This window comes from Drosophila kikkawai, chromosome X (assembly GCF_030179895.1).
Source record: "Drosophila kikkawai strain 14028-0561.14 chromosome X, DkikHiC1v2, whole genome shotgun sequence".
NCBI lineage: Eukaryota > Metazoa > Arthropoda > Insecta > Diptera > Drosophilidae > Drosophila > Drosophila kikkawai.
The window spans coordinates 21,826,401-21,853,780 of record NC_091733.1 but is presented as its reverse complement, the minus strand read 5'-3'; the positions used below and the strand labels follow the sequence as shown (position 1 = coordinate 21,853,780).

Genomic DNA, 27,380 nt, shown 5'->3' with positions numbered 1-27,380 from the left:
TATTTAATTTGATGAATGTCGATATAAAATCGATTAACACCGATAGTTTGCCAATTTCCCGAAATTTGGGATTTCGATTTTAATCGATTATAATCGTTTTACTTGTCGAATTTTTTAGAAGAAAATCGATTCATTGAAAAATTACTATTTTAACTAAATTTTATTCATTTCCCAAAATACTTTCTTTTAAATTTTTGTAATTAGTTTATTTCGTAGGAGATATCAACAATGGTTCAAGGGATTATTCTTGTATTTATATATTTCAGTTATCAGATACTTTGTGCAGTACGAAGTCAAGAGTCGAGAATCGGGAATCGAGAATCGAGAATAGAGAATCGGAAGAGAGACAGATGGGGCTCGGGGGGGTAGTGGGTGGTGTGAGAGAAAGAGTGGGTGAGGCTAAGAGAGAATTATAATTAATTTAAGCATTAACAACATCCAACCCCTCCCCCGTCAGCCCCATTCCATCTGAATGCATTTTCCGTGTTCCGTGTCCATCTCAACCTTGTTTTCTTTTAGAATTTTTCTTTCGAGTGGGTTGTGGGATTCTTCGAGACCTTGAGTCCGTCCGTGTGCCGTTCTGTTCTGGCGTCCTCCTCTCGCGGTTTGTTCAACAAGTTATGATTACTACAAATACCATAATAATAGATAAAATATACATTTAGATATCGATGCGAACGAGGTGGGGTCCTGATGGCCCCGCCTAGTCCGAGCAGGCCGTGCATATGGGCTTGTTATCCTCCACGGCAAAGGTGCTGGCCGTGATGGGAGTGGCGCATTTCTATGAAAACAGGATTTCATTAAGATATATTTTTTAAAAACAAGATTTCGATGATGAATTAAGCCATGTTACCTTGCACTTGAAGCAGTCGCGATGCCACTTGGCATTGAGGGCCACAATGGCGTTCTCCGTTATCGGCTGACTGCAGCCGGCACAGCGGGCGGCAAAGAGCTGCTCAAAGTCCACGCGGCAGTAGGGATGGCCGTCACGCTCGTAGAAGGAGGTGCCCACCAGCGGCTTCTTGCAGGGGCCATTGCACACGAAGCACTCCTCGTGCCAGGACTGCTCCATGGCCTTGATGGTGCGCTAGAAAATGTGGAATGTCTTGGTATTAATTTCGATTCTAAGAAAAATATATACATATATAGCCTGGATATAAAGCCATATTTATGATTATAATCAAAGCCAATCAATCGGGCGCACACCCACTGACGGCACTGACCTTGCCGAGAGTTCACAGAGCAACCGAGGCTCTGACTCTGGAAAAGCAAATGCTTTTAAATAATAATTTAAAAAATGCTTAAATAAATATATAACTAATGAATAATAATAAAAAAAATCTCACATAAATAAGTAACTAATTAATAATAATAAAATTAAAACTTAAATAAATATTTAAGTATGTCAGGTGAAGTATAGTTTACGGAATTTCTTATAAATTTTACAAAAATTGCATTTTTAAACCTAAAAATAAGTGTTAAAAAATCAAAAATCCATATTCCATTTAATTTTTAAATTTAATACCTAATTTTTATATATATTAAATGCTTTTAAATAATAATAAACAAGTTTAAATAAATAAGTAACGAATAAATAATAATATAAAATTTTCAATAAATAAGTAACTATATCAGGTGAAGTATATTTTACGGAATTTCTTATAATTATTAAAAAAATTGAATTTTTAAATCTTAAAAAGAGTTTACAAATCAAAAATCCCTTTTCTATTAATTTCTTTAGATCTTTTTTAAATTTAGTTCCAAATTATAATATTAACCTTTCGATTTTTATTGAAGGCTCTTAAATAATAATATAAAAAAAGTCTTAAATAAATAAATAACTATCTCGGTTGAAATATATTTTAGGTAATTTCTAATAAATAGTAGAAAAAGTATATATTTAATTAAATCCTAAAGAGTATTCTTATATTAGCCATCTCCATTTCTCTTTAAAATTGTAATTTAATGACTAATAATACCTCACTTTTTAGGTACAAATTAAAATATAATAGATTCCAAATTATACAAGTAATTTCTTAGATTTTTATTGGTCTTTTCATCTACTTAAGTAGGGATTCCCACACTAATTAGTTTCCCAGCTCCTATTCTCTCAGTGGAAAAACCACCCTCTCTGGTCTAAAAATAAGATTCGCAATCACTTCCTTAATTCAATCGCGCTAAGCGTATATATACGCACCGATATCTGAGCGGACTTATGGCGCAGCGGGCGCCTCTAGGTAAATGTTGACAGTATTTATTACCTAACAGCGATGCTCGTAAAGCGTTCGAGTTTATGGCAAACAGACGATGGGAATTTTTGCAACTGAATGGGAAAAAGAGTACCCAGAAATACAGTACTTAATAAATCTAAATATTTTTTATTGAAATTCATTAATAAAAGGAATATAAACTGTAGAAATTTAAAGAAAGAAGTTAACCTAATAAAATATAAAGGAGAAACCAAAGAAGTCTCTAAGCGTTTTTCTTTGAAATAAAATATTTAAGTTCTTAGTTTGACTGTAAATTTCTTTCTTTTATGATAGTTAATTTAAATTTATATTTAAATCTTCATTCTGACTTCATCTTAGCCTAGCTTATAGCCATAACCAGGACATGGGCTGACTCACCTCCAGGATGGGCTTCTTGCAACCAAAACAGGTTCCTGAGTAATTCTTTACAAAGCAATCTGAGCACACTGGTTCATCGTTTTGAATGTTGAAGGTAGCCTCGGTGATGGGACGCTGGCAGTCCTTGCAGGCAAAATGCTCCGGATGCCAGGTCTTCCCCAGAGCCGTGATGATGCGCTGCTGGATGGGCTCATTACACTTGTGACAGATGGTCTCCGCGTCCGACTGAAGGCAAGATATAGAACAAGAGAATCAAAAATTAAATATTTTGCCTAATTTGTATGGAAAACACGTACTTAAAATAGCCCCCAAAATGCACCATTGAATTTGGATTTGGTTTTGGATTTTTTCCCGGGGGCGGGCTCTGTCTGGCTCTGAGATTCATCTCTGAGTCAGTCACAGTCACAGTCACAGTCACAGTTCGGGTTCAGAAACCGCAGAGGCATATGCTGACGCGATTTTACGTAATTCAAAACCAAATGAAATGCCAAAGGCCTCAGCACAAAGAATATATGGTACATAAACAAATATATGTATATATCAAAAAAATATATACACGTAATTTGCTAACAAATGATGAGCATCAGCGTAAAATTATTTACAGAGCAGCAGCAACAATAACATTAGCAATATTATATAATAATTAGCAAGAGACGAGGCTACATTGTTTGTTTCAGAAATATCATTTCATACATTAAACAATGTGAATTAAGGTATTAATTAATTAAAATTTATATTAGTAAAAACATTCAAGTGGAAATTATGCATTTTAAGGAATGTATTCCTAAGGAGGAAACCCTAGATTTTAGCTATTTAAACAACATTATTAAAGTAACATCCCATGAACTTTGTGACTAATTTAGCAAGCCAACCTTAGCACTTCCTTACCAAAAGTTGGATTACATTAAAACCAAGTTAAATCAATTGCACAAATCCTGTTTTGGCTTATAAACTATTAACTGTTAACCTTTGCTGGTTATTACTAGGCCAGCGCACACACGTTGGGCCCATTAACACCTGCCGGCGGCCACCCAGGCAGAGTGAGAGTGAGGTAACCCGGCCATTTTCAGCCATGGGGGCCAGAGGACAAATGGCTTATAAAACTGCAACAAGAGGCGGCCATAAATATTGAATGGGAATAAAGTGAAATATCCGCAAAATGCAACCGACAGTCGACAGTTTTGTGCTCGCGCCTCTCGGTTTTATTTACGCTTAGAAATGTGTGGAGTGTGCGGTGTGTGCGGTGTGTGTGTGTGGTGTGTGGTCTGTGGAGCGGCAATTTTCTCATTTCCCAAATTTCGCCCAATATTAAACGCACATTAAGTTTCCCGTGCCTCTTGTGGGGGGGATTTTTTTCCCCCTTGTTTAAAGTTTCGCGCCAGATGTAGCAGCAGCAGCAGCAGCACTCATTTCTTTTTGCATTAGACGACGTCTCACTTAGATCATCGCTTGACTTAGAATCAAATTAAACAGGCACGCACAGGGGCAGCGGGGGAGCCGCAGGGGGGAGTGGCACTTTCAGGGGGCCAAGGGCGCACACACACTTCAAATGAGTTTTGCTTGTGGGAAGGGGGGGGAAAGCAATAACAAAAGGCCACAACAGCCAGGGAATACAAACAAAAAAGCTAAACAAAAATAAAAAAAAAAAACAACGGAAAACAACAAAAATATAAAATTAAACTTAATTTTTCAGCGCTTAATGGGCGGCAAACAAACAAACAAACAAAATAAAATAAGAAGCCAGAGGCGAAGTAAAGATAGCAGCCGAAATAATGCTCTACTGATATTGGATCAGTTATGGGTAATATAGATAATAAATATGAGTAAATATAATATAAAATATAAATATTATAAATCCTATATATTATATATAATATATTCCTAGACTATGTTTAACTAACAAAATCATTGCCTACTTTTTGGCCACTGCCTAAAGGGTATTTTGAGAGAGAAACTACTTTAAACCAAGACTGTGTCTAGTTGGATGGTCTTAAAATTCGGTAAGCGTGCATATATATCTAGGCTATGTATTCCAACTTAAAATCAGAAATCTCCATCTCCAGTTTCCTCAAGTATGGTTACTTCCCCAAGACAAATATCAGACTTGGAAAAAATCAAGTTTTAAAATACATAATTATACCCCTGCAGGGTATTATGATTTCAGTCAGAAGTTTGCAACGCAGAGAAGGAGACCTTTCCGGCCCTATAAAGTATATACATATATTCTTGATCAGCATCAACAGCCGAGTCGATCTGGCCATGTCCGTCTGTCCGTCTGTCCGTTTCTACGCAAACTAGTCCCTCAGTTTTAATGCTATTATTACATCATTTTTGAGATATAGCCGTTTTATATTATTCCAGAATTTTGGTAAAAATTTTATGAAAATCGAGCCACTATATCTTATAGCTGCCATAGGAACGATCGAGTTAATCGTTATAACTTCGTTGTTTTTCAACGTATTTTAATCTACTTTGGTACATGAGCTTCTGGTATTATTTCAGAATTTTGGTATAAATTTTATGAAAATCGGACGACTATATCTTATAGCTGCCATAGGAACGATAGGGAAAGTAATAGAAAAAATTATAACTTGGCTGATTTTCAACATATCTTCATCATTTTTGGTATATGACCATTTTTTAATATTTCCGAATTCAAATTTTGATTTTATTAAAATCGGACAACTATATCATATAGCTGCCATAGAAACGAACGGTAGAAAATGTAAAGCTGGGAATGTAAAACTGTAACTGTCAAACTGTAAACAAAACAAAACTGTATGTCAATACCCTTTCCCAGTGTATACATATCATATATCAAAGGAGACAAGTAAGTACGTAATAAAATAACAGCCTCAATTTGTATTTAATTGCCACATTAAGTGATCTTAAGTGATATCTTAAGTAATTTCCCAAAATAAACTCATCGCATGTATTTTAAGATGCCAGCTAAATCCCCACTAAATCCTAGGCCAAAAGTAAAGCCTAAACAAAATCCAAGTTATGTGTTAACTCGGCACTCTTAACCCCAGTCTGGCCCACTTAACCCACTGTGTCGTCTTTGAAAATCAGCTGGAATTGCATTTTTATTTTTTTGTACGTCAACGACTTATACTGTTGACTGTCGATTTGCATTTCTTATCGGTTAATTGCCGCATTATTTCAGTTTTCCACCAAGAACAACAAAAAAAAGTCACAATAAAATAAGTAAACAGAACAAAAAATATATAAAAAGTAATACACATATGAGAGAGAGGCCGCCGCTGCCACCGGCAACAAGTTGAAAACAATTTTACAGTTTTTACATTATTTGGTTTATTCATAGGCGATAATTAAAATATTGAATGCATGAATCATGGCAGAAAATTGAACAGTGGGGCGATCGAAAAGTTTGGAAGGCGTCAAGTGCCCGGCTCGGCGGCCATCAATCACACTTGTCAATCAGCGAAAGCACGTTGCCTTGGATCGGATAATTCAGATAGCAGATGAGCCAGACGAGGCAGAAGATCCCCCGCACAACACAAGCACACACACAATACAATATCCCTGTGCGTGTGGCACACACTGCGTATACGTAATGGCCATTACAGCATTTAAACTGTGAGTGAAATGCCGAAATCGCTGTGTAATATATGGCAAATTGTATATAAATAAGATCATCTGCCAGACACAACTTGGCGGAAGATCGATGAGGCGGATTATAATGAAAAGAAAAGTGTTTAGTGCGTGCAACATTTAAGTATATATATTTTTTTTAATTTTAAGAAATTCTAAATAGAGAGAGACGAGGCAAAAATTAACAGGGAAAAATAAAGGCAACCTAACCTTGTATATAGTAAATACTGCAAAGATATTTTATAGTTAAAAAAATATTTTTAGGTTTAAATTGAGCCCGATATATATATATATATATTTTTTTTATTTTTTTTATATATTTATCATTTAAAAAAAGTACTTTTTAGAACCTGAAAAAGATGTTATCCATTATTAATAATTACAAAAATATTTCGAAGAATAACTTGAGCCCGAAAAAGGTCTTGTTTACATATTTTTATTTTAAAAAGTATTTTTAAATATAAATTGAACCTTTATTTAATTTTTATAATTAATGTAAAATTTTAAAAGAATTTTTAGGTAAAGCTTGAGCCCGAAAAATATATATTTATATTTAAAAAAAACTTCTACGTATAAATGGAACCCGAAAAAAGTCTTATATACATATTTATACTCATAAAAGTATTTTGAATTATTAGTTAACCCCGAAAAGTAAGCCTGTAAATCTAAACTGTTAAACAGTTGAATGAATAGTACACTAACTGCTTATAAATCTATCCAAGTTGTCTGCTAGTATAGCTACTACATTAAGCAAACACCTGGGAGGCAAAAAAATAAATGAAATATCATCCTCAACACTTGAAGTCTCCGAGCAGGGCCAAGCCCACATGTAACATTAATTTCCAAGCTGTTAGTCGGACCATCCTCCTCCCCAATACCATTAGCATCACTCTCTGCCTTATGACGATGATTATTATAAAGATCTCTAAACAAAAACAAAATAACAAACCCTCTGGTTAAGCAGGCAGCTGATTTATATGGCTCATTTTATTAAGCGGACATCGAATAAATCGCTTAGTAAATTGATATTTTTGTGTGTAAATAGCGGAGTCCGAGATGATGATGATGATATCATCGGCTCAAAAAATATATTCTGAACTTAGATCTGGCTTGCTTTATATATGTATATGGAAAACAAGGCCCTTAGCTCTTAATTTCGCCCACTGATGGCCAACACTTTTTCGAAACTAAATTCACATATTTTCCTAAAAAAAAAACACGAAAAGCGTAACCAGACTATTGGAACGCCCACCACCTGGCACTTGGTAACTCTTGAAAATCATTTTCTCTCTCTCTCTCTTTATTTTTATTTTTATTTTTATTTTTAGTGTGGTAATTAACATAAAGTCTAATAAGGCAAGCCAAAGCCATATTGGCGAGTGCGTGAATTTTATTTTTGGTTGCTTTTTGTTTAGCTTTAGTTTATGTTTAGTGTTTTTTTCTCTGTTTTTTTCCAGCAACTTCAGTTCATTATTTGTGTGTGTGTTTTTTTTGCGAGTGCCAGTGTTGACACTCTCTCAGAAATTCCGCTCACACACTTGTGGCATGAATCTTGGCACATGGAAAGCCAGAAAAACAGTACAAAACAGACGAACACGGAAAGCGGAAAACCCAAAAAACATAAATGGGTGGCCAACGCGGCGTATGAGCAATCTCCAACCTGTTTGAAAAACGCCCACGCCACGAAGATCTTTCAATTCGGTTTCGTTTTGGGAATTGGAACTGGGATTTGGTTTGGGATTTGGATGTGGATGTGGACTAGGTCTGCCTTAGTGTCTGCGGAATTGGTGGCAGCCAGCTGGGCGACCAGTTGGAAAGTGATTTCGTTTTCGATTTCAAGCAATCCCACTCGCCAATGGTTAATATATCTTTTTTTTTTATGTTGTGTTTTTATTTCACTTACCATTTTGTATACCGCTTCTCTTTGGCTCTGGTTTTTTTTCAGTTTTATCAGGTTCGATTATGGGAACTTCAAAAAATGTTTAACAAAAACGTATGATTAACATTAGTTCAAAAGGTTGACTGATGTTTCTTTTGGTGACAAGAAAAACCCAAACAAAAATTATCGAAAAAGAAGTATACACAATAACTGCATGGATTTTGGTGTTATATTATTTATTATAATATTTAAAATTAATCATAATAGGAACAAAGGTATGGAAAGCCAGAGATTTTAAGGAGTTTCTTTGTACTGGTTTAATATAAAGATTTTAACGCTAATTTTATGCAATATTAAATATAAGAAAATAGACATAAATAATGGGATGTATAAGTTTATTTTCCTGTATATTTATAAGAAAAAATCGTAAATAAAAATGAGAGATTTTGCCAAAGACAAGAAGCAAATTATATTTCTGGGGGAAAAGCTTCTATGCCTGACAGTCTCACAAACTTGTTTCTTAAAAACTTAGTTAATATTATAAAAAAATCAAAAGTAAAACAAAAAAAATGTATTTAAAAAAGATATTTTACCAAGGAATTTTATTTAAATAGTAGAAAAATCCTCAAAGAACTTTTAAATCCCACCTCTTGAACAAAAAAACTACCACCAAGCAAGCCTTGTTTCGGTTTTAAAACTGTCAATAAAAACAAACAGTTGGCATTAATACAAATTTAAGTAGTTTCAGCAAATTGTTGTAAGTTTTTTTTTATTATTTTCGCTTCCTCGAATTATTGCGTATAATTTTCTTGTATTTGTTTATTTTCGGCGTGTTTTTTTGTATTTTGTTTGTTGGGACTGTGTGTGCACCGTGCAAATTTTCAGTAAAAAACGGGATAGAAAGGGCGTTAGTGGCAATAAAAACCAAAACAAACAAACAAAAAAAAAAAAACAACAAAAAACTCGCGCAAAAAAACAAAAAGAAGGTAAGCACCGCGACTCGTATATAGCGCTATATGATATACCGTTGTGTCGGATCGGATCGAATCGAACCGAACCGGCGAGCGTCGACCAAGAAACTAAATACTGAACCGCCGGCCGTCGGCGCTCGAGGCAGCGCAGCAACAGAGCTGGGCGACGTCATGGAAGCGGCGAAGTCAACTTCGCGGCAGTTGGCGCGCAGGCGCCGCGAGCAAAGGGGCCAACGGCAGGAGGAGCTCTTCTCCTCCAGGATGCCGGATCGAATTCGCAGGCTCACCATTGCCGTGCGGCGTCCCCCCGCCACAACCGAGTCCAACTGGACTTCCTCCATGAAGCCTACGCCTTCGCCATCGCGACAGGTAAGAAAGCATCACTAATCCCTGACTTGGCTTATCCTTCAATCTGTGCAGACCTTTGGACACTCCAGTCTCTACACGGTAAGAGGGCCGAAGCCTTCGCTACTCAGCCAAAGGAGCCATCGGGCAGTGGAACCGTTTAGAGCTGCGCCAGCTAAAAACCGCCAGCAGCATCATCAACATAAGCTGCCCGGCTCTGGGACCTGGTGGAAGGCCAAGCCCGTCAAGGCCAAGGTGGACTCGCACTGGCTTAAGCCCCACCATTACCGCCAGTCCAGGTGTTGCTCCCAGGTAGCCATGCCATCTCCAGAACCAGGACAAGCCAAGAACAACCCCAACAGATCCCTCACAGAGGCTCATGAACAGCTGGAGCTGATGCTGTCAAGGATTGAGCGGGCCAGAGACTACCTGCCACCGCCGCCGCCCACTCCTGCCACCACCACCAGCAGAAGGCGAAGTGGCCCGATGGTGTCGGTGAGGGGCGGGGCCAAGGCCAAGGGCGTGCGCCGCCATATGGCACAGCCACCGCCAGCACCACCGGCTTCACCCATGAATAGTGCCCGACGAGGACGCGTCTCCTTCGAGATTTCCGAAGCAGAGCCTGTTCCGCTTGTCCACAACCCGCAGAGCCTGATGCCCGCCAAGCGGGATGCTCTGCTGGAGCTGCTTCAGCGAAGGGAGCAGCATGACAGGGGCATGGTGGACATGGTGCGCAGCGCCAAGGATGGGGATCACTCCGCCAGGGAGACCATGCGGATGATGCTGTGAGTATTTACCTGTATATAGTTTATAGTTGATTTAACGGATATCGGGTGATACTTCCTCAATTTCTTAGATTTAAATGGGGCTTGGAGTTTTTAATGGTTATATCTATATGCTCAAGTGTCAATATAAAGGGAATCTTATGGTTTTCATACCAACAATTTTTGGAATATATATTTTAAATAATTATTATGGTAATATGGAGGATGCTCCAGATGCTTTTGGTATTTACATAGTCATACATACAGTTGGGGGTGAAATTGTAGGTGCACTTGCTTTTGAATAGTTTGAATTTTTTTCTAAAAACAATATAAAAGTTTTCTAATTCAGATTAGATTAAACAGCATTTCCAAGTAAAATTTACCTTATTTAAGAATCTATAAACAAAATACTCATAATTGAAGTTAATTTTCAATAATAATTTAATTTATATTTATGGATGATAGTACGATTGTTTTCAGACATTTTTAAAATTACAAATTATTACTTTAATTATATGGCAAAATTTAAATAATAATTTAAAGAGTTACCTTTTTTTAAATGAAAAAATTCAAAAGAATATATTTTTCCTTTTATTAATCAGATGAATGCTATGGTATTTATTTTTTAACATTCGCTTTTCTACTATTGAATATAAATTTAAGTATATAACAAAATTCAAAGTACAAAAATTTAAAACCAAATTTATTCCCAAAAACATAAAAAAAAAGCATTTACCCACAACTCATAAGCTTTTTTCGTTGCCTTGCCTGTTTTGTTACTATGTACATATATTACACCTACTTTCTTGAACTGTGCTGTTGGTGAAAAAAAAGCAGCGACATTCGGGTGCTGCGACTGCGTCGCCGGCAGAGGTGGCGGCAGCCCCAGAATGATGTCATCGCCGGCCGTCAGCTGAGCGAGTGGGGGCGAGTGGCGGGAGAGTGGGAGGTGCTGGCTGGAGAGTGGGGAGAGCTCCCAGTTTTGGGAGAGTTGAGGAGAATGGAGAATGGAGGAAATCAAGAGAGCTGGCGAGTGCGAGTCAGCTGGCAATGCTCCTCGGCTCCGCTGACGCCATCGTCTCTGCCGGCTGTGCTCTGACTCTGCCACAAACGCAGTCGCTGCTCTGCCGGCGCGGAGTTACTCATACTCATTCACCTCAGCCGGTGTCTAGAATAAGAACAACAACAATAACAGCAACCGAAACAGGAGCAGGCTACAACAGTAAAAGCAGCAACAACAACCGCTAGTTTTCGGTTACCATGTGTGCATTTGTACAAATATGTGTAGATATGTTTACCCGTAAAGTTCACAGTTATGCCAGCCTTGCTGAAAAGAATTGAATTAAGACCAGTGCCAGTCTAGAACTGGTTGGGAATTCTTAAACTAAATAAAAGTAGTTATTAATCTTTATTATTTTTTGAGACTTCTAAGAACTATTTACCTCAGTATGATTGTTCTGCGTAGTATTAGAGATTCTGTTATACTCTTTTTTAGAAAGCTTTGCAGTGTTAGTTTTTGAGCGGTTAATAATCCTAAATACTGGATATAACGCTAAATAAAATGGTGAACAATGTGTTTTTAATTTCTAACTAAAATTATAAAACCCTGCAAGATTATAAACTAGGTCTCTCGTGTTTTGGGTGTAAAATATTCAATTAGCAATACATACATAGTAGATCGAAACAATTTAATTAAATAATTAATTTATTAAAATGATTTAAAATATACCATGATTTTCTACAAGATCAACTTTAAATGTCCTTAAATATTTTAGAAAGCACTTTAAATAATACCGAACATTACTATACTTTCCCAAAACAGAAAATATTGAACCACCAAGAGAAAAAGAATTTATAAGTACAAAACCTGACTGCATTTTTCGTTCATTTTTTTCACTTATCAATTTAATAGCTCCGAGCAATAAACCTAAAATTGGCAACAGTTAATGAAAGCATTTTTACGGCCACAATGAATCTTCCATAATATCATTAAATGATTCAAATGAACTCGTAACTGGATGTAAGATATATCCTTATGTTCGATAAGAATACACATATATAAGTATATATATATCTTCCTGATTCCTTACAGTTTTTTATATAATTTCCGATTGTATGCCAGCAAGGGCTTAGTTATATATCTTTTATATCTACAACTGTAAAGATAGGGCAACGCCTGTGACTAATGGTTCAGGTTCAAGGTCGCTGATATTTGTTGTTCTGGATTACCGGCTTTATATATACATACATATATATATGGCAGTATGGTTCTGGTTTTGGGTCATTATTGGATAATGTCGCTAATGTCTCATGTTATTTGGTGTGCAAATCTCACCTGTGCTTTTGCAATTTTCGGTCTCCGCTGATATGAATAAACGTAATCAAATACTACGATCGCCGGGCGCTAATCGGCGACTGTTTGCAGTTTGAATTTGCGTTGTTACCGCCACATATACCTATATATATGGACATATATATACACTAGATATGTGGTATTTGCCTGGCCAACTCCCCGACAATCGCCCGATTTCGCCGGGGTCTATAAATAGCGGTGGCTAAGCCGGGCGAGAGGTATTTGCCTTTGGAAAGGCAACCCAAACCCACCCAATTCAATCCAACCCAACCCTTTCGGCTCTAAAGGGAACCCCTTGATTTTTTTGTTCATGTCTTTATATCGTCATCTGCGTTTTCGTGGTCTTTGTTTTCTTTTTTAGCAACCTTTTTCTTTAGTTTTTTTCTGTATTTTTTTTTGTTCTGTTAGCTGCTGATGCGTTTTATTTGTTTGATCAATAAATTTGGCTCTGCCATTTAGCAAACTTCTCGGCCATATCATGGCAAGGGGGTTTCTGGGGGCTTGAAGTTCCTGAAATACATTTTTGGTCAAAAGCCTAAATAGTAATTCTTCCAGTAAATTTATTCTGAATAAAAGCAAATAAATATTTTAAATTGATTAAAATATATTTTTAAAAAATAATTTACTAAGATGAAAGAGAAAACCTCCAAAACTGTAGATATTTTCGGGGTAGCTGCCCCTGGCCAAATGGGTTGCGTCATCAGCGGTGTTTATTAATTAATTCTTCCACAGTTTTTGGCTTCTCCATTTCCCAGTTTGATTGTGTCATATTATTTACGTGTGCTATCACTGCGATTGGAAGGCAAAGTAATGGGGGTTTTCGGAGGGAGTTTGCTGGGGAGGGTGGGGTCAGGGCAGCGAGGCGGCTGTTAGGTTGTCACAACCTTAACCCCAGTGACCCAGGCTATGAATAAAGTAGCAAATGAATGAATGAATGAGTGAGTAAATCGCGTAATCATACCCTAATAGCCATATCGGTTACATTAGCTGGGCAAAGAGTTAGGCGAAATAAGCCACTTGGGCTTAGCCGAGTTTTCTTTTTCTTAGGTTTTGTGTTAATTGAAGTCACTAATATAATCAATTCTAAGAGAAATATGAACATTTTTATTTATATTTATAATTAAGCATGTTTTTTTTTACAAATCTAAATTTTTAAAAATTTCTAAAACTTTAATTTGTCACAGAAATTATCATATTAATTTAAAATGCTTTTATTTAAGGCCTTTTAACAGCAAAAGGGTATACAAACTTCGGCCAAATATCGCTGGCAGAGTATTTGCTAATCTGTATTCCCCAATTACGAATTATATTCGCTTGCTTCTTATTGTTGGCATTGGCCTTGAAGTCTCTAGGAGACACCCTCTTATCCACACTATCACCCCAGGAAGGGAAAGTGAGGTTGGGTGGCTGGCGATTTCGTGTGCAATTCCCCGGAGGGTGCAGGAAACCAACTTGCGTGACGGCGGCCCATATGAAAGCTAATCCCAACTGGGGTATCTGCCCCCAATCTCCTCTCCTTTCACCCCCAAGGGAAAAGGCAAAGAGCTGATGCAATAACTCAACTTTATCAATATGTATGCAGAGAAAGAAATTATATCATTGCTATTTTTAAGTACCGAGAGTAGCATAAACATGCCAATCAATCTAAGATTAAGTGAAAGGGGGCACAGAAAACTAAGCATTAATCACTACCGTCATCATGTTTTCCCTTTAGATCCCTCAGCCTAAACGAATCCCCGTACAGCGGCAGAGACTGGAAGGCATCCGGATCCGGTTGCCGCCTTAAGGAGCGTCAGCAGTTGCATCAAATCGAATCGAAGGAGTTACCAATGATCCTGCGCAGCTCCCAAGGTCGCACCACGGCCGGGGAGCTAAGAGAGGGAAAACCAGAGTTAATGATCAACATGGAGGAAAAGATACAACAGTTGAACGAGCGACAGGAGCAGGCCATGAGGGAACGGGCCGAGCTAGAGCTGCACAAGCAGCTGGTGACCATCTGCCGGGAGAAGCGACGTCAGCGGGATGAGAGGAAACAGCTGGCCGAATGGAAGAAGCAGCAACGATGCGATGGTGGTGGCGATGCCATCGATGCCCAGCCCCAAATCACTATTCGCCTAAGGGATCCGCTTGCTCGTGCCCCTAGTTCCATTCCCGTTCCCTTCGATCCCTGGAAACAGCTTCTCCAGGAGCGGGATCGCTTCGTGGGCCAATGCAACCGCAGCTACTTCTACAACAGCTCACAGAGCCCGGCACCCTGGAAAATATATGCCAAGTAAGACCATTTGACCGTAACTTTATTTGATTTACTCCAAATTTCCATATTAGGGCCATAACAGCAACCGGTTTTAAGCATAATTTTTACAAAAAATCCTAATAACCCAAAAATCGGTGAAGAAATTATAGATTTTTGGGTTATCAGACAAATTTGTTTTTACAAATAATTTAAAAAAAAAACCGTTAGTAAACGCCAAAAAATTGTTGATCTAAAAGAGGTTTGAGTCTCAGCTTACTTAGCTGCCGATTTATAGCCAAGTTTCATTATAATTACCGGTTTTTCAATTTCAATATAAGTTTTTAAAATGAAATATATTAATAAGCACCTTTTTAAGCTCTTAAAATATATCTTCTTTTGTTTTCAGAGTGGCCAGAAAACTCAGCTCCCAGCTAATGGATATCCTAGATGCCAAGTTCAAGCAATCCATTAACTAATTACTAATTAATTAGTAATTAATACAGAGAACCAACGGCCCAGAAGTCTCATCTTTTAACAGAACCAACATCATTAGCATTTATACGATTTTCCACAGCTGTGTTTAACATCGAGACTGATTATTTGTAAGACAACTTCAACCGTCGGCAAATTGTAAGTGTAGTACAAATTGAGATAAGTAAAAAACTGTTGGAAAAATATATGCAAAATTTAGGCAAGCCTAAGAGTGTGCCACGTTTTTTTCTTCGAGTTAAGAAACACTTTTATAGTTTTTCTCGTTTAATTGTTCTCCAAAAACTCGAAATCAAATCAAATTCATCAGTTTATACACAGGGTATTCATCGCTTATCCACTACATAACTTACAATGTTTAGGGGTTATCGAACTACAAACTAAATTAGGCAATAGGCTCGCACTTGAGTTCGACTTGCTTAACTTAACTTGGTCAGCTTCTCGTTAAGTCGACGTGTGTTTCCGCTTCCGTTCCGTGTCCATTTCCGTCTCTGTGTGATGTGAACAGTGGCTAGCCAGTCGAAAGTTAAGTCTGATCCTTCATGGTTAAGTCTAAAGGCTAAAACTAAGGCTAGGGCGATGCATGTGTGTGTGTCTGTGTGGGTGTCCTCTCTGGCAATGTGTGTGTGTGTGTGGGATTTAAAAAAAAAGTACAATAAATAGGTTGTTGTTTCCATCTCGCAGCGGGGTTCCTCATCCCCCATCATCCTCATCCACACGGCTCAAACGAGCGTCCCTGTGGATGGGCGGCTGAATCTCAGAGGAGGTTGGAGCAGCTCGACTCCGAAACGGCGCAGTTTGTGGAGCGCGGCAAGAACTGAATGTGCTGCCAGGTGGCGTTGAAGCTGCAACAGAATAATATTATATGTAAACACATTTACACAAATTGCAAGAGTTGTGCCTACAGATAACTCTCCGCCAGCTGGCTCTCCACATGCGGCTTGATCCTGGCATAGTCCTTGTCCGCCATGGTGGTGCTGCAGTGCTGCTGCATGTAGGCCAACGTGAACAGCTCATTCTCGTTGAAGGAACGCAAGCCGGGCACTCTCAGGCGCCTGGTTAGGCCCAAAGCCTCATAGGTATTGACCTGATCGATGCCCGATCCCTGGATGGCACTGCCCGCATCGATGGCACTCACAAAGGTGCTCAGGGCCCTGGCTGCTGTCCGGGCAGCGCTCAAAGTCACATGGAAGCCCTTCAGGGCATTGCTCGACAGCTCGTTCAGCTCGTGAGCCAATCGAGGTGATCCTCCCTCCTCCGATGCCGCCGACGATGCCAGGCAATTCACATCCGGTTGGGCATACTTGATCTCTGGCACGGCGTCGCTAATGTCCGAGCTCTGGGTGTTGAACTGCAGCAGGAACACGGAGAAGTTGTCGATCAAAGCCTCCAAGATGTCGGTGCCAATGCGGGCAATAGAGCTGGGAAACTATCGATGGTACTATCGAGGTATCGACTTTTTCCTTTTTTTGAGCCACCATCGATAGTTTTTTATCACTATCGATAGTACGGGACTATTTTTATATCTCTGCTTTGTTGCTGAAATTTAGTAAGAAAAATGCAAACAAATATATATATATATGTATATATATATTTTTTTTTTTATAATAAAAATGTATTCTAAATTAACTTAAATTGGAGTTGGTGGTGAAAAATATTAACTGAATCTCAAAAGAAAGGGTGCGTCTACGCCACGTCTTCAGAGTCTAAGCGTATGTTTAGCAATGGTAATACAATTTTATTTGTGCAAAGTTGCTTGGATAGAATATTTATGTTAATTACTTAGTCAAAACATATTGAATAGTATTATAATTCTATTTGAAATTGCTATAACTTTAATTTGCAAAAAGAATCGTAAAAAAACGATACTATCGATAGTATCGAATTTTCGTTTTCAAAACATCGAAAATATCGAATGGTGTCACTATCGATAGTTTCCCAGCTCTAGCGGGCAAAGTTCACAGCTCTGCACGAAACAAAAGAGAGGCGAGAGGAGATACCATTTTAGATAAGAAAGAGACGGAGTCCGCTTTCTCTTTTTGGATTTTTCATTTATCAAACGAAGGCAATAATTCAAAGAGAATCTTTACATAATTACACTTACACGGGAAATCGGTAATCGTAGTAGTTGGAGCTGATCAATAACTTCGAGACGAGCAGCATGTTCAGCTTGTTGGAGTAGCCGATGGCCTGCGGATTGTCCCTTGTGTACATCTCTGAAACAATGCTGCCAGCGAGATCATTGGAAACGAGTTAGAAAGCGTTTGGAAAGCTGTTCAATCGTGAGACCTACACATCCAGCATGCCCAGCGTGCCCAGCTTCTTCTCCATGCGCGTCCGCCGGAATGTCCATATCGACTCCAAGTGCTCCACAAAGTACAGATTGTTCAGCATGAGGTCCGAGTAGTAAGTTTTCAGGTAACTGGGCTGCTCCAGCACTTCGTCCGGTATGCCAAATTGCAGCCGCATCTCGTTGAGCTTCTTCTGAATGAACTGCCTGGCCGCCGGATCCAGCCATTGGGCCTGACCCAGCGAATCCTTCAGCTGATTGCGCAGGCTATAGAACATCAGACGGAGCAACTCCTCATTGCCATGGGTCTTGTTCCAGCCCAGGCTGGGCGATGCTGTCGTTTCGAACTGCTGCCTCGGTGGCTGTTGCTGCAATGCATCCACCGCAAAGGGTAGCCAATCCCTAACCACCTTGCTGCAGACCAGCCAACGCGGATAGCTGGCGGTGCGTCCGTAAACGGAATGATCAAAGTTCTCCGCCAAAGTGCGATATTCCTTGGACAAATGGGGCAGCATTTGGCGGGCCAGGGACCAAATAATAAAGTTGTTAATGGGCCTGTAAAATATCATATATATTGTATTGTTTACTATATTTTGGTGTGATTTATCACTCACTTCTTGTCCGAGGTGGAGAGAAGCACGGATACGGCATGCAAGACCTCGACATCGCGCACTAGTACCTCGGTGTCTTCGGTGATTTTGGTCTTGGGGAACATGGCCTGCAGAGACTCCAGAATGGGCAACTGTGGAAGAGAGAGAGAGAGCATTAAGGTCTGGGCAGCTTGGTAAACTATAAATCCTATTTCTACCGAGGGGGCCTTTGTCTTCAGATCGGAGAGACTCATCAGTTTGTTTAGCTGCCGATCTCCGCCAGCCTTGGCATCCTCAATGTGATTGACAATGCGTCGTTCGTAATGGAAAATATCATCGGCAAAAAGGTCCGCCTCACGGGAAACAATTCCTAAGACATAAATATATAAATTAGTTTGATCAATTTATTTAAATTGAATAATTAAAGTAGTAACCCACCCATGTTGATGGCGAAATCCCTGAGGAGCAGCTTGTAGCCGCGTACAACTTCCTCGTCGGCATCGTTGCCATAAAAGTACTTGTCCGGCAGCCCCACCTCGCCCTCGTCCAGGGTGATCACATAGTCATGGGGATTGCTATATCCATTCTCCACGCTGACGCGATAATAGGGAAAGATGCCGTACTTGGCCTGGAGCAGGACCAGGACCCGCTTGTAGTCCCAGGACTGCAGTCGATTTGTCTCTCGAAATGCCTGCCAGCCACCTGCAAGAAATATATGTAGACCAAAAATCAAGACAGACTGGTTAGCCATAATAATCATTATCCCAAAGAATCATGCGACAGGTTCGGGTTCTTTATTTCGCCGTTCTGGGTGGGAAAACCCCCGAAGTTCCCCCAAAGCACCCAGTTGCATGCACACATCATCATTATGGCATAGATCCGTCTATATACAGGTTGATATGTGTATATATCGATCGGTTTATGGCAATTAAAGGCGCTAAAATGTTTGGCTGCTTGAAATTTTCAGGGCGCTCAGTCCCGTCTTCGCTTGCAATCATAAAATATATGTATATTGAGCCAAAAAATTAAATAAAACAAAGACCAGGGAAGAGAGATGGTTAAGACGGTTCAAGGGGGGAATTGTGAATGCTCTTCTTAGTTCATAATTTATATAAATTTATTATAATAATTATATTAAATATAAATGCATATATATTAAGGGAGAAAACACGAAGAAAAAACAGTCTATGGATTATGAATTATTATTCTTTAAGTCAAATCAAGTTTAAAGAACAGTAGAACTTCTTTTGAAAGGGTTCCTTAAGCACTTGTATTTTACTAGACTGCGAAAACGATTACTTTCTTTGGGGTTCTAGCTGTAAAATAAAATAACTATAAAAATAAATATATGTAATATCATCAAATTCTAGTTGAGAGTTAACAATATCAATACCAAAATAACCATAAAACCATATTCTAGGCAATCTTTGCGTGATAAATTCCCCCCCAGTCTCCCCCATCAGTTGCACTTATCACCCATTTTATGGGGAAGCTTGGCAAGAAGGCAGTAACCACCATCATATAGACATCATTTACCCCAACCCACCAGATGACCCCACCATGTCCGACTTCCTTGCCGCTCGGGTTTCATCATATGCACCATGAAAGCCGAATCAGCGACACCCTGCCAGACACATAGAAATCGATTGTTCCACGGATCGTATTGTTGACTTTGGCAATTAGCACTTGCGGTGGCAATCGATACCAAAGATACAAACAAATGTATACCGTAAAAAGATGAAATACTCGTAGCTGGTAATCAAAATGCCAGCCGTGCTAGCCGGATTTGTAGTTATTGGTAGGCGGCAGAGTGGGGATTTTCGAACTTGGATGGATCTCTTGGGTGTTATAGTTTTTTAACGATTTATTGCAAACCACTTTAATTAACTTCAATTAAAGGCGCCTCTCTCTGGGCGGTATAAAAGGTGACAGTGGCGGCTGACTGGCATATCAAATCGATCAAACCTCCAGAGCGACAGTTGCTCCTCCTCACATCCATCCATCTGTACCCAGCACACCCAGCATGAAGCAGTTTGTGGTAAGAGGAGCAAGGATCAGTAGCCTCCAGTCACTTAATCCAACTTCACCTTTAGGTTCTGGCCTGCCTGGCCCTGATCGGTGGCTCCTTGGCCGCTCCCCGTCCGGATGTCAGCCACTTGGCCGGCTATGCCTATCAGGCTGGTGGCTTTAATGGCAACCTCGTCACCAATCAGGTGGTGAGTGCACCGGTGGTGACCACCTCTTACCAGCCCACGGCTGCCGGCACCAACTACTTCAGCTCTGCCCCAGCCATCGGACAGCTGAGCGGCGGCGGCGGAGCTAGCTACCAAGTGGGTTCTGCCGGCTCTTCGGGCATCAGCTACCAGGTGGGCTCTTCGGGCTCCTCCGGTTCCTTGGGCTACCAGGCCGAGTCCTCTGGCGTTTCGGACAGCATCGGCCTGGCCGGTCTGCAGCCCGGCCCCACCATCAATTACAACGAGCAGGAGTCGTACATCAGCCACCTGGCCAACTTCCAGCCCGCCCAGATCAGCAAGCACTTCTACATCCACAGTGCCCCTGAGGATCATGATGAGCAGCAGATCGTCCGCTATGTGAACGTGGGCAGGCCCCAGAAGAACTACCGTGTGGTGTTCATCAATGCTCCCTCCTCCACCACCAGCAAGGCCAAGATTATTGCCAATGTGGCTCCTGTTGAGGAGAAGACCGCCATCTATGTCCTGTCCAAGAAGTCCAATGCTTTGGATGTCTCCGCCGAGGTGGTCACACAGCGCCCGGTGCAGAACAAGCCGGAGGTCTTCTTCGTCAAGTACAAGACGCCACAGGAGGCGGCCCATGCCCAGCAGACCATTCAGGGTGAGTAAATAACAGTAGTTTTCTTGGATTAACATAAACTATGTTGGGGGAATGTCCTAGTCTTGGTTTATATATCCATTTTGATATTTTTTTTAGTAATTTATTTATTTTATGATTTTTTTTCGAAAGAAAATCATGTTATTAGACTCTCTACTTGTTTTCCCAGGAGTTTATGAAACCTTAAACCATTTTTAAGATCTCTAATTTTACAAAAAACTAGTTTTTATCAAGTTTAATAGCTAAATTAAACCCAAAACTATTCAAAAACCCTCTAAAACAAGTTATTTAGGGTAATATTTTGTTAATTTTGGAGTAGTCTTTAGACTTGTGAGGCTTTTTATACCTTTTACAGGGAATCATATTTCTAGGTTTTCATTATTAATTAATCTAAATTTCCTTTAAATTTCCCTTAGCCAACTATGATGCTCTGGGTGGAACCTCGGAGACCAGCAACGAGGGCGTCATTGCCACCTCTTCGGTGATCGGTAGCTTGGGCGACAATGGCGCCTCCGGCGTTGTGACAGATGCCAGCGGTGGCCTGAACATTGTTGGAACCGGTGGTGTGCCCACCGTGGAGGCTGGTTTCAATGGCGGTGGCATTGCCTACGATGGTGAGGGTAGCCAGCGCCAGGTGATCAGTCAGGTGATCTCCGGCACCAATGCCCAGGCCACTTATCTGCCCGTAAAGCCGGTGCGAAAGTAGGCTCCTTCACCTCTATAGAACCATATCCTATGTATCGTATCATTCACATATGACACTGCCACAACACTGCCAAGGACAAACACACACACACAGACACTGTTGGAGCCTCGGGGAATTCGGACTGGATTGAACACCCCCTAGGGTTTGGGGTCTATCGCAGTGGAATTACCGCCGGGGAAACCTTTGCGATTTTTATCCTATTTAGATATTTGCACTATAATTTTTTTTTTTTTTAATAATAATAAACTTTAAGAGTTTTCTCATAGGCATTCAGAAAAATGTAATTAAGAAATGAGTTTTGATTTTGGTTTGAAGAGGATTCTTTCTCTTCTTCCCTTTGTCGCCGTGGAAAACCCAATTACCAATCACCTGGAGCTGCAACCTGTTTAAGACCGCCCTGCCAGTTGCATAATCCCTGACGGAAAGTCCAATGATACCAACGCCTCTCAGCGTCTAGGCCAAGTAGTATTTGGCAAGCTGCTCATAATTGTTCAACCCGATCGACTGGCCAACTGGCCAACCGGCGGTAACCAACTCGACTCACAGAAACCACTCGGCGGCGGGGCAGGTAAATAAATTAGCGACTTAAAAGATACTCCACTCGGTGTAGTGGGAATGGGAGGGGGAATCTGTTGGGTATCTATCGGTATGCAGGGCCCCAAGGTTGTCCCCCATCATGCCAATGCAAGTCGCATTAAAATACCAAAGGGTATTAAGATAAAAATTAGTTATACGTTATAATGCAGCAGCCACGCCCAAGTGAACTAATTTACCCGTCAATTACCAAATATATACCCACTTGTATCTCTATCTGTATCTGTATCTCCATCTGTGGCCGAGTATCTGAGTATCTCAGTATCTTGGTATCTAAATCTTAAGACTAGAGATCTGCATATCAATGGCTGAGAGGCAGCCAGCCAAGATCTTTAGCATAAAGATAATCACACCTACTAAATAAAAAAACACAGCGCCGACAGTAGCTGGCAGAAAACCCTCCGCCAGATTGAGATCGATCTAAGAGATCCAAGAGCTGGGCGGCGGCAAGCGATTTGTCCCTCGATTCGATTTCTATATTACTGTCATCATCAATAAAATGTTACATAAATTTTCAGCACAGCGAGCGGCGATCGCAGATGCCATCCATGCCAGGTTATAAATATGGAATGCCTAATTGATAATTATCATTTTGTTCGGTTTTCCATAATCCGATGGCGCTGGCGCTGGCGATATGCGATCTCTGTGATCTGTGATCTGCGATACTCGCTGCTAATGGCTAATTTAGTCCGAATCAAAGTCGGAAACACTTAGAATATGCATTGCCATTATGTCAATCAGTTTTATTCGTTTATTCGTTTATGTGTTCTGTCATTAATCCACCTCTCTTGGCCCATAAATCCGCTCAAAGCCATTATTCAAATTCGGTGGCGTCTTCTTCTATATAATATATATATATATATATATTCGTCCGATAATATGATCAAATTATGCTTTTTATGATTTTATTTTTGCAATATTTATTGCGTCCTCCAAAAGCGGTCTAAAGAGCAGGTGAATGTTTATCTTCTGATCTCTGGCGGTGACTCACAGAGATCGATAGATTTAGCGGTCACCGCCATTTAGGGTGATAAAAACTAAAATAATAATATGGTAGTCACAAAAGCCGAGCACCTAATTTGCTGGGAAATTCCAGCCATTGGATCGGAAACAGAAAGGCTATATAATATATATGCATTGTACTGGCCAAGAATGGTATACTTTTTATGCAACGGAAACATTTAAATGGCTGCGAAAGGCTAGCCCTTATATGGGTTTAATATAATATAAATGTTATAGAATATACATTTTATATTAATATTTAAAATAAATATAAATCTAATAAATATATATTAGAAAATATATATAAATATATATATTTCTAATACATATATATAAAATAAATAAATATTCAAAAAATATATATAAGAAAATATATAAATATAGATAATTTTTGCAAGCTAAACAAAATCCAAATTATATGTTGAAGTAATTTTTTTCTTACCATATTAACTTGTCTTTAAAGCAAATATATTAGATATAATAATATAAATATATTAAATATAAATATAATATATATATAAAAAAAACTTGAACTTTAGCTTTATTTAATTAGCAAAAGTCAAATATTTGATTTAGGTAAAAAATCGTATGTGATAATTAAGGAATTGCCTTGCTAAAAATAGTAAAAAGCTCAATTCTAATCAAGTTTCTTGATTTATTACTTAATTATTTAGTAACTGAAATAATGCCATCGAGTTTTGTGGGTAAAAAATGGTTAATACATTTAATTAGATTATTAAGAAATTGTTTTTTATTTAAAAAATATAAAATTGCATTCGTATAAGAAAATTAAATTGAATTAGATAATTAATATAAATATTTATATATAAATATATACAATATAATCTAAAATATAATTAATATAGACAGAAATAAAAATGTTAAATACAATTAATGTTATAAATAAATGGTTATAAAGTAAGAAATACACAAATTGCACCCTTTTAAAGATTTGCCAATTAATAAAAATGTGTAAATATATAATCTAGATGTGTAAATCTACCTATAATATATAATCTATATAGTTGTATAAACTATAATATATAATATATATATCTTTCTATAATATATATCTCCCATTTATTTGTATAGAGTTAAATTAAAAGAAAGGAAAATATATAAATATTTTAAACTCATATTACAAAGTCAAACTATTCTTTGAGCTTTATATAAGTAAATATTATAATAGTAAAACTCCAATTTCATGTTAGTTATTATTATTTTACTCTCTTATTTTTACTCCTTTAACTAAAAGTAAAGAGAAACTCAAATCACACCCCAAAAATCAACATAAAAAAAAAAGAAATGCTTTAGGCCCTAAAGCCCCAACACTAATATTTTCAGGCCTAAATTATTCACTGATTAAGCCAACTGTTATAGATATTTGCCAATTAATTGATGGCCGAATATGCTCGAAACTAATGACTGACGACCACGGGAGGGAGGGGAGAAGAAATCCCCAGCGAACGTGTTTGGTTTCTGGCCAAGATTGATGCGCCGCATGAAGATGATGTGATGGTGACAACGCGGTGCCGTTTAATGAGATTCGCTGGGCTCGAAAGGGGACTGGGGGCTGCGGGCTGCTCCATTCAATAGTTTTCGCATCTGCATGGGCTGTGGGCTATGAAGAGGCAAATTTAGATATTTGCCAGAGCCATCGCCAGGGTCAACCATGGAGCAGTCAAGTTCAATGCCAGCCCGAAAGAGACGAGCCAAAGAAAACGTATTCGTTCTGATTTGAATAAGTTTTAGGTCAGTCCGAGCGCCGGGCCAGCGCATAGGCTCTGCGATGGTGATGTTGGACGGTGACATTTGCATAAACAGCGACGCCGACAGAGAGTTCAGATCGGATCCGATCCGATCCGGAGCATATTTAAGCCAAGTGGAGCGGCCCAAAATGCAATCATTGACTCGCAGCAATTCAACGAAGAGCAGCCAACGACAGCTACCCTAGGATCACAGAGGATTACTTCGATTTTTTTTTACGTTTCGGTTAAAAAAAGAGCAAAGGAGACACCAACCATGTTCGTTCAGCAAGTCTTGCTTGGATGCCTGCTCCTGGTGGCGGCCACCCAGGCTCGTCCTCAATACGGATACGAGCACCCGGTCGGCGGCATTGGCTCCCCGTCGGACATCTTCCTCGGCGGCGGTGGATCGAGTTCCTCTGGCCTCGGCATTGGGGGCTCCGGCATCGGTTCGGGCTCTGGTTCCGATACCGGCCTGGTAGCCATCCAGCCGCATCGCGGCGGCGACAAGTACCTGCCCCCGGCCAGCACCACCCAGGCGCCGATCATCAACAAGAAGTTCTATCTGGTGTCCGCTCCCGAGGACCACAGCAACGACGGCAAGGTGAAGCATTTGGTGCTGGGACGTCCCCAGAAGAACTACCGTGTTGTGTTCATCAAGGCCCCGGCCGGCGACAATGCCAATGTCAAGTATTCGGCCGAATTTGCGCCGCAGGAGGAGAAGACCGTCATCTATGTGCTGAGCAAGAAGGACAACGATCTGGATGCCAGCGATGTGGCCACCCCGGCACCGACGCAGCCCAGCAAGCCGGAGGTGTTCTTCATCAAGTACAAGACCGATGACGAGGCCAAGCAGGCGCAGCAGGAGATCCAGGGACAGTATGACAAGCTCGGTGGCACCAATGAGTACCAGGAGGACAACAATGCCCCCATTACCTCGGTGATCGGCAGCCTCGATGGCCTGAATCCCGATGGTAGCTACAACTACCGGCAGATTGCCAATCGTCCCCCGAGCGCCCAGTATCTGCCCAGCCTGCTGAAGCACTAGAGGATTACCACCGCCACCTAAATACCCACAATATCAGCAGAATCACCTCCCAAAAAACACCCAAAAAGAAACCCCATCCCAGACCCTTGTTGTGTTGCGTAATTTTAAGAAAACTTTTCTATTTTTTTGTGTTTTTTTTTTTTATGTTAATTGTTATTTTGTTGCTAATAAAGTTTATATTTAAAAAAAAATTAAGACAAAGAAAAGTTGTTTATTTTGCAAATTTTGTGTAAAATACAAGAACATCCATGCGTTGGGGAATATTCCAATAAAGATTCACCAATAAATCCATGCGTTGGTGAATAGTTCAAAGAGTTTCAGCAACGCATGGATTTTCTTGGAATTGGAATACTTTGGTAGCAAAAATTCAAGACACAGATCCTTGTTTTGTATTATATTTTCAAGGTAAAAGGAAGAGAGAAAAAAGAACCTTAACCTCAAGGCATAATGTATTAACCATAAATCCCAACAATTATTACAACACTCCAAAGGTATACAATCTTCGGCAGCCTTTCTACTTATTTTCCATAAAAAGAAATATATAAATAAATAAGAAAAAGAAGATTAAAAGAAGCCTAAGGTCGGTTAGTCATTTAAAAAATTAATAAAAATCCTATAAATTGAAATGTTTCTTCTGGCAGTTGGAAATTAAATAAAATTCAAATCAAAGTCAAAGTCAAAAACAAATCGAAGCAGCGCCGAGTCAAGCATTTCGTTTTTTTTTTCCCGATATTCAAATCAGCTCAGTTCACATTTCAATATGTCCAAATCCAAATCAAAATCAAAATCCAAATCCGAATCCAAATCGAAATCGGAATCCAAACAACAGAGGAACTGCTGTCAAAATTTCCAACAGAAATTAGCTTAAATGAAGTGAGAAATCAAAATAAGCTCATCAAATTTAATTAAATAGTGGAGCTTTATACATATATATTTCTTTTTTTTCTGTCTCTGGTGTGGCTTTTTTGTTGCTTTGATTGGACCATTAAACTGACGCTGCATAAAAAAAGAGACCGAGCCAGAGACGGAGCAAAGAGCAGTCGATGATTAATGTTGAATCGTTAAATTGAACCCAACAAATAAAACATTAGCGAGCAGATCCATTTGGGTATTGGGGAAGTCAATTCTTCTTTATTTAATTGGTATTAATCTCTGTAATTTAATTAATTATATTGATAAGGTTTGGGGGTTTGAGTGTTGATGTTATTGTTTTGTTTCTAAAGTAAACTCCTCAAAGGCTTAGTAACTCGTTAACATGAGACTAGGGAACTTTCTTTGA

At 39.4% G+C, this 27,380-nt stretch overlaps 5 protein-coding genes across 8 annotated transcripts in view; 3 read left to right on the top strand and 2 right to left on the bottom strand.

Annotated features, from left to right (window-relative positions):
- Positions 1 to 232: 232 nt before the first annotated feature.
- LOC108085972 (transforming growth factor beta-1-induced transcript 1 protein) lies at positions 233 to 9,193 on the bottom strand. 2 transcript variants are annotated; one of them, XM_017182770.2, is made up of 5 exons: positions 9,147 to 9,193; positions 8,146 to 8,211; positions 2,628 to 2,852; positions 854 to 1,087; positions 233 to 781 (listed from the first exon to the last, which is right to left on the bottom strand). In XM_017182770.2, the coding sequence occupies exons 2-5, from the start codon at positions 8,146 to 8,148 to the stop codon at positions 704 to 706; spliced, it is 540 nt and encodes a 179-aa protein (XP_017038259.1). In that variant the 5' UTR covers positions 8,149 to 8,211; positions 9,147 to 9,193; the 3' UTR covers positions 233 to 703. The 2 variants fall into 2 exon arrangements, with proteins under 2 accessions (XP_017038259.1, XP_070144183.1); XM_070288082.1 differs by lacking the exon at positions 9,147 to 9,193 and having other exon boundaries at positions 8,146 to 8,279.
- On the top strand, positions 8,846 to 15,488 carry LOC108085971 (uncharacterized). Its single transcript, XM_017182769.3, has 4 exons — positions 8,846 to 9,461; positions 9,513 to 10,222; positions 14,269 to 14,826; positions 15,194 to 15,488. The coding sequence occupies exons 1-4, from the start codon at positions 9,138 to 9,140 to the stop codon at positions 15,261 to 15,263; spliced, it is 1,662 nt and encodes a 553-aa protein (XP_017038258.1). The 5' UTR covers positions 8,846 to 9,137; the 3' UTR covers positions 15,264 to 15,488.
- An 85-nt stretch (positions 15,489 to 15,573) lies between these two features.
- The window catches only part of goe (gone early), a 28,969-nt gene continuing 17,162 nt past the window's right edge, over positions 15,574 to 27,380 (bottom strand). For 2 of the 3 annotated variants that reach the window (XM_070288341.1, XM_070288342.1), the window contains exons 5-12: positions 18,595 to 18,858; positions 18,375 to 18,526; positions 18,181 to 18,308; positions 17,570 to 18,121; positions 17,381 to 17,503; positions 17,232 to 17,242; positions 16,182 to 16,692; positions 15,574 to 16,121 (exon numbers count right to left, since the gene is read on the bottom strand). In XM_070288341.1, the coding sequence (XP_070144442.1) occupies positions 16,034 to 16,121; positions 16,182 to 16,692; positions 17,232 to 17,242; positions 17,381 to 17,503; positions 17,570 to 18,121; positions 18,181 to 18,308; positions 18,375 to 18,526; positions 18,595 to 18,858 (1,829 nt within the window). In that variant the 3' untranslated portion in view covers positions 15,574 to 16,033. Of the gene's footprint in view, positions 16,122 to 16,181; positions 16,816 to 17,231; positions 17,243 to 17,380; positions 17,504 to 17,569; positions 18,122 to 18,180; positions 18,309 to 18,374; positions 18,527 to 18,594; positions 18,859 to 27,380 lie in introns of those variants that run through there. The other variant, XM_070288343.1, reaches the window with a different exon arrangement.
- On the top strand, positions 20,076 to 21,839 carry TwdlX (TweedleX). Its single transcript, XM_017182709.3, has 3 exons — positions 20,076 to 20,194; positions 20,250 to 21,009; positions 21,423 to 21,839. The coding sequence occupies exons 1-3, from the start codon at positions 20,180 to 20,182 to the stop codon at positions 21,710 to 21,712; spliced, it is 1,065 nt and encodes a 354-aa protein (XP_017038198.1). The 5' UTR covers positions 20,076 to 20,179; the 3' UTR covers positions 21,713 to 21,839.
- TwdlY (TweedleY) lies at positions 25,229 to 26,182 on the top strand. Its single transcript, XM_017182710.3, has one exon. It carries the CDS (start codon positions 25,331 to 25,333, stop codon positions 26,099 to 26,101), a length of 771 nt encoding a protein of 256 aa, XP_017038199.1. The 5' UTR covers positions 25,229 to 25,330; the 3' UTR covers positions 26,102 to 26,182.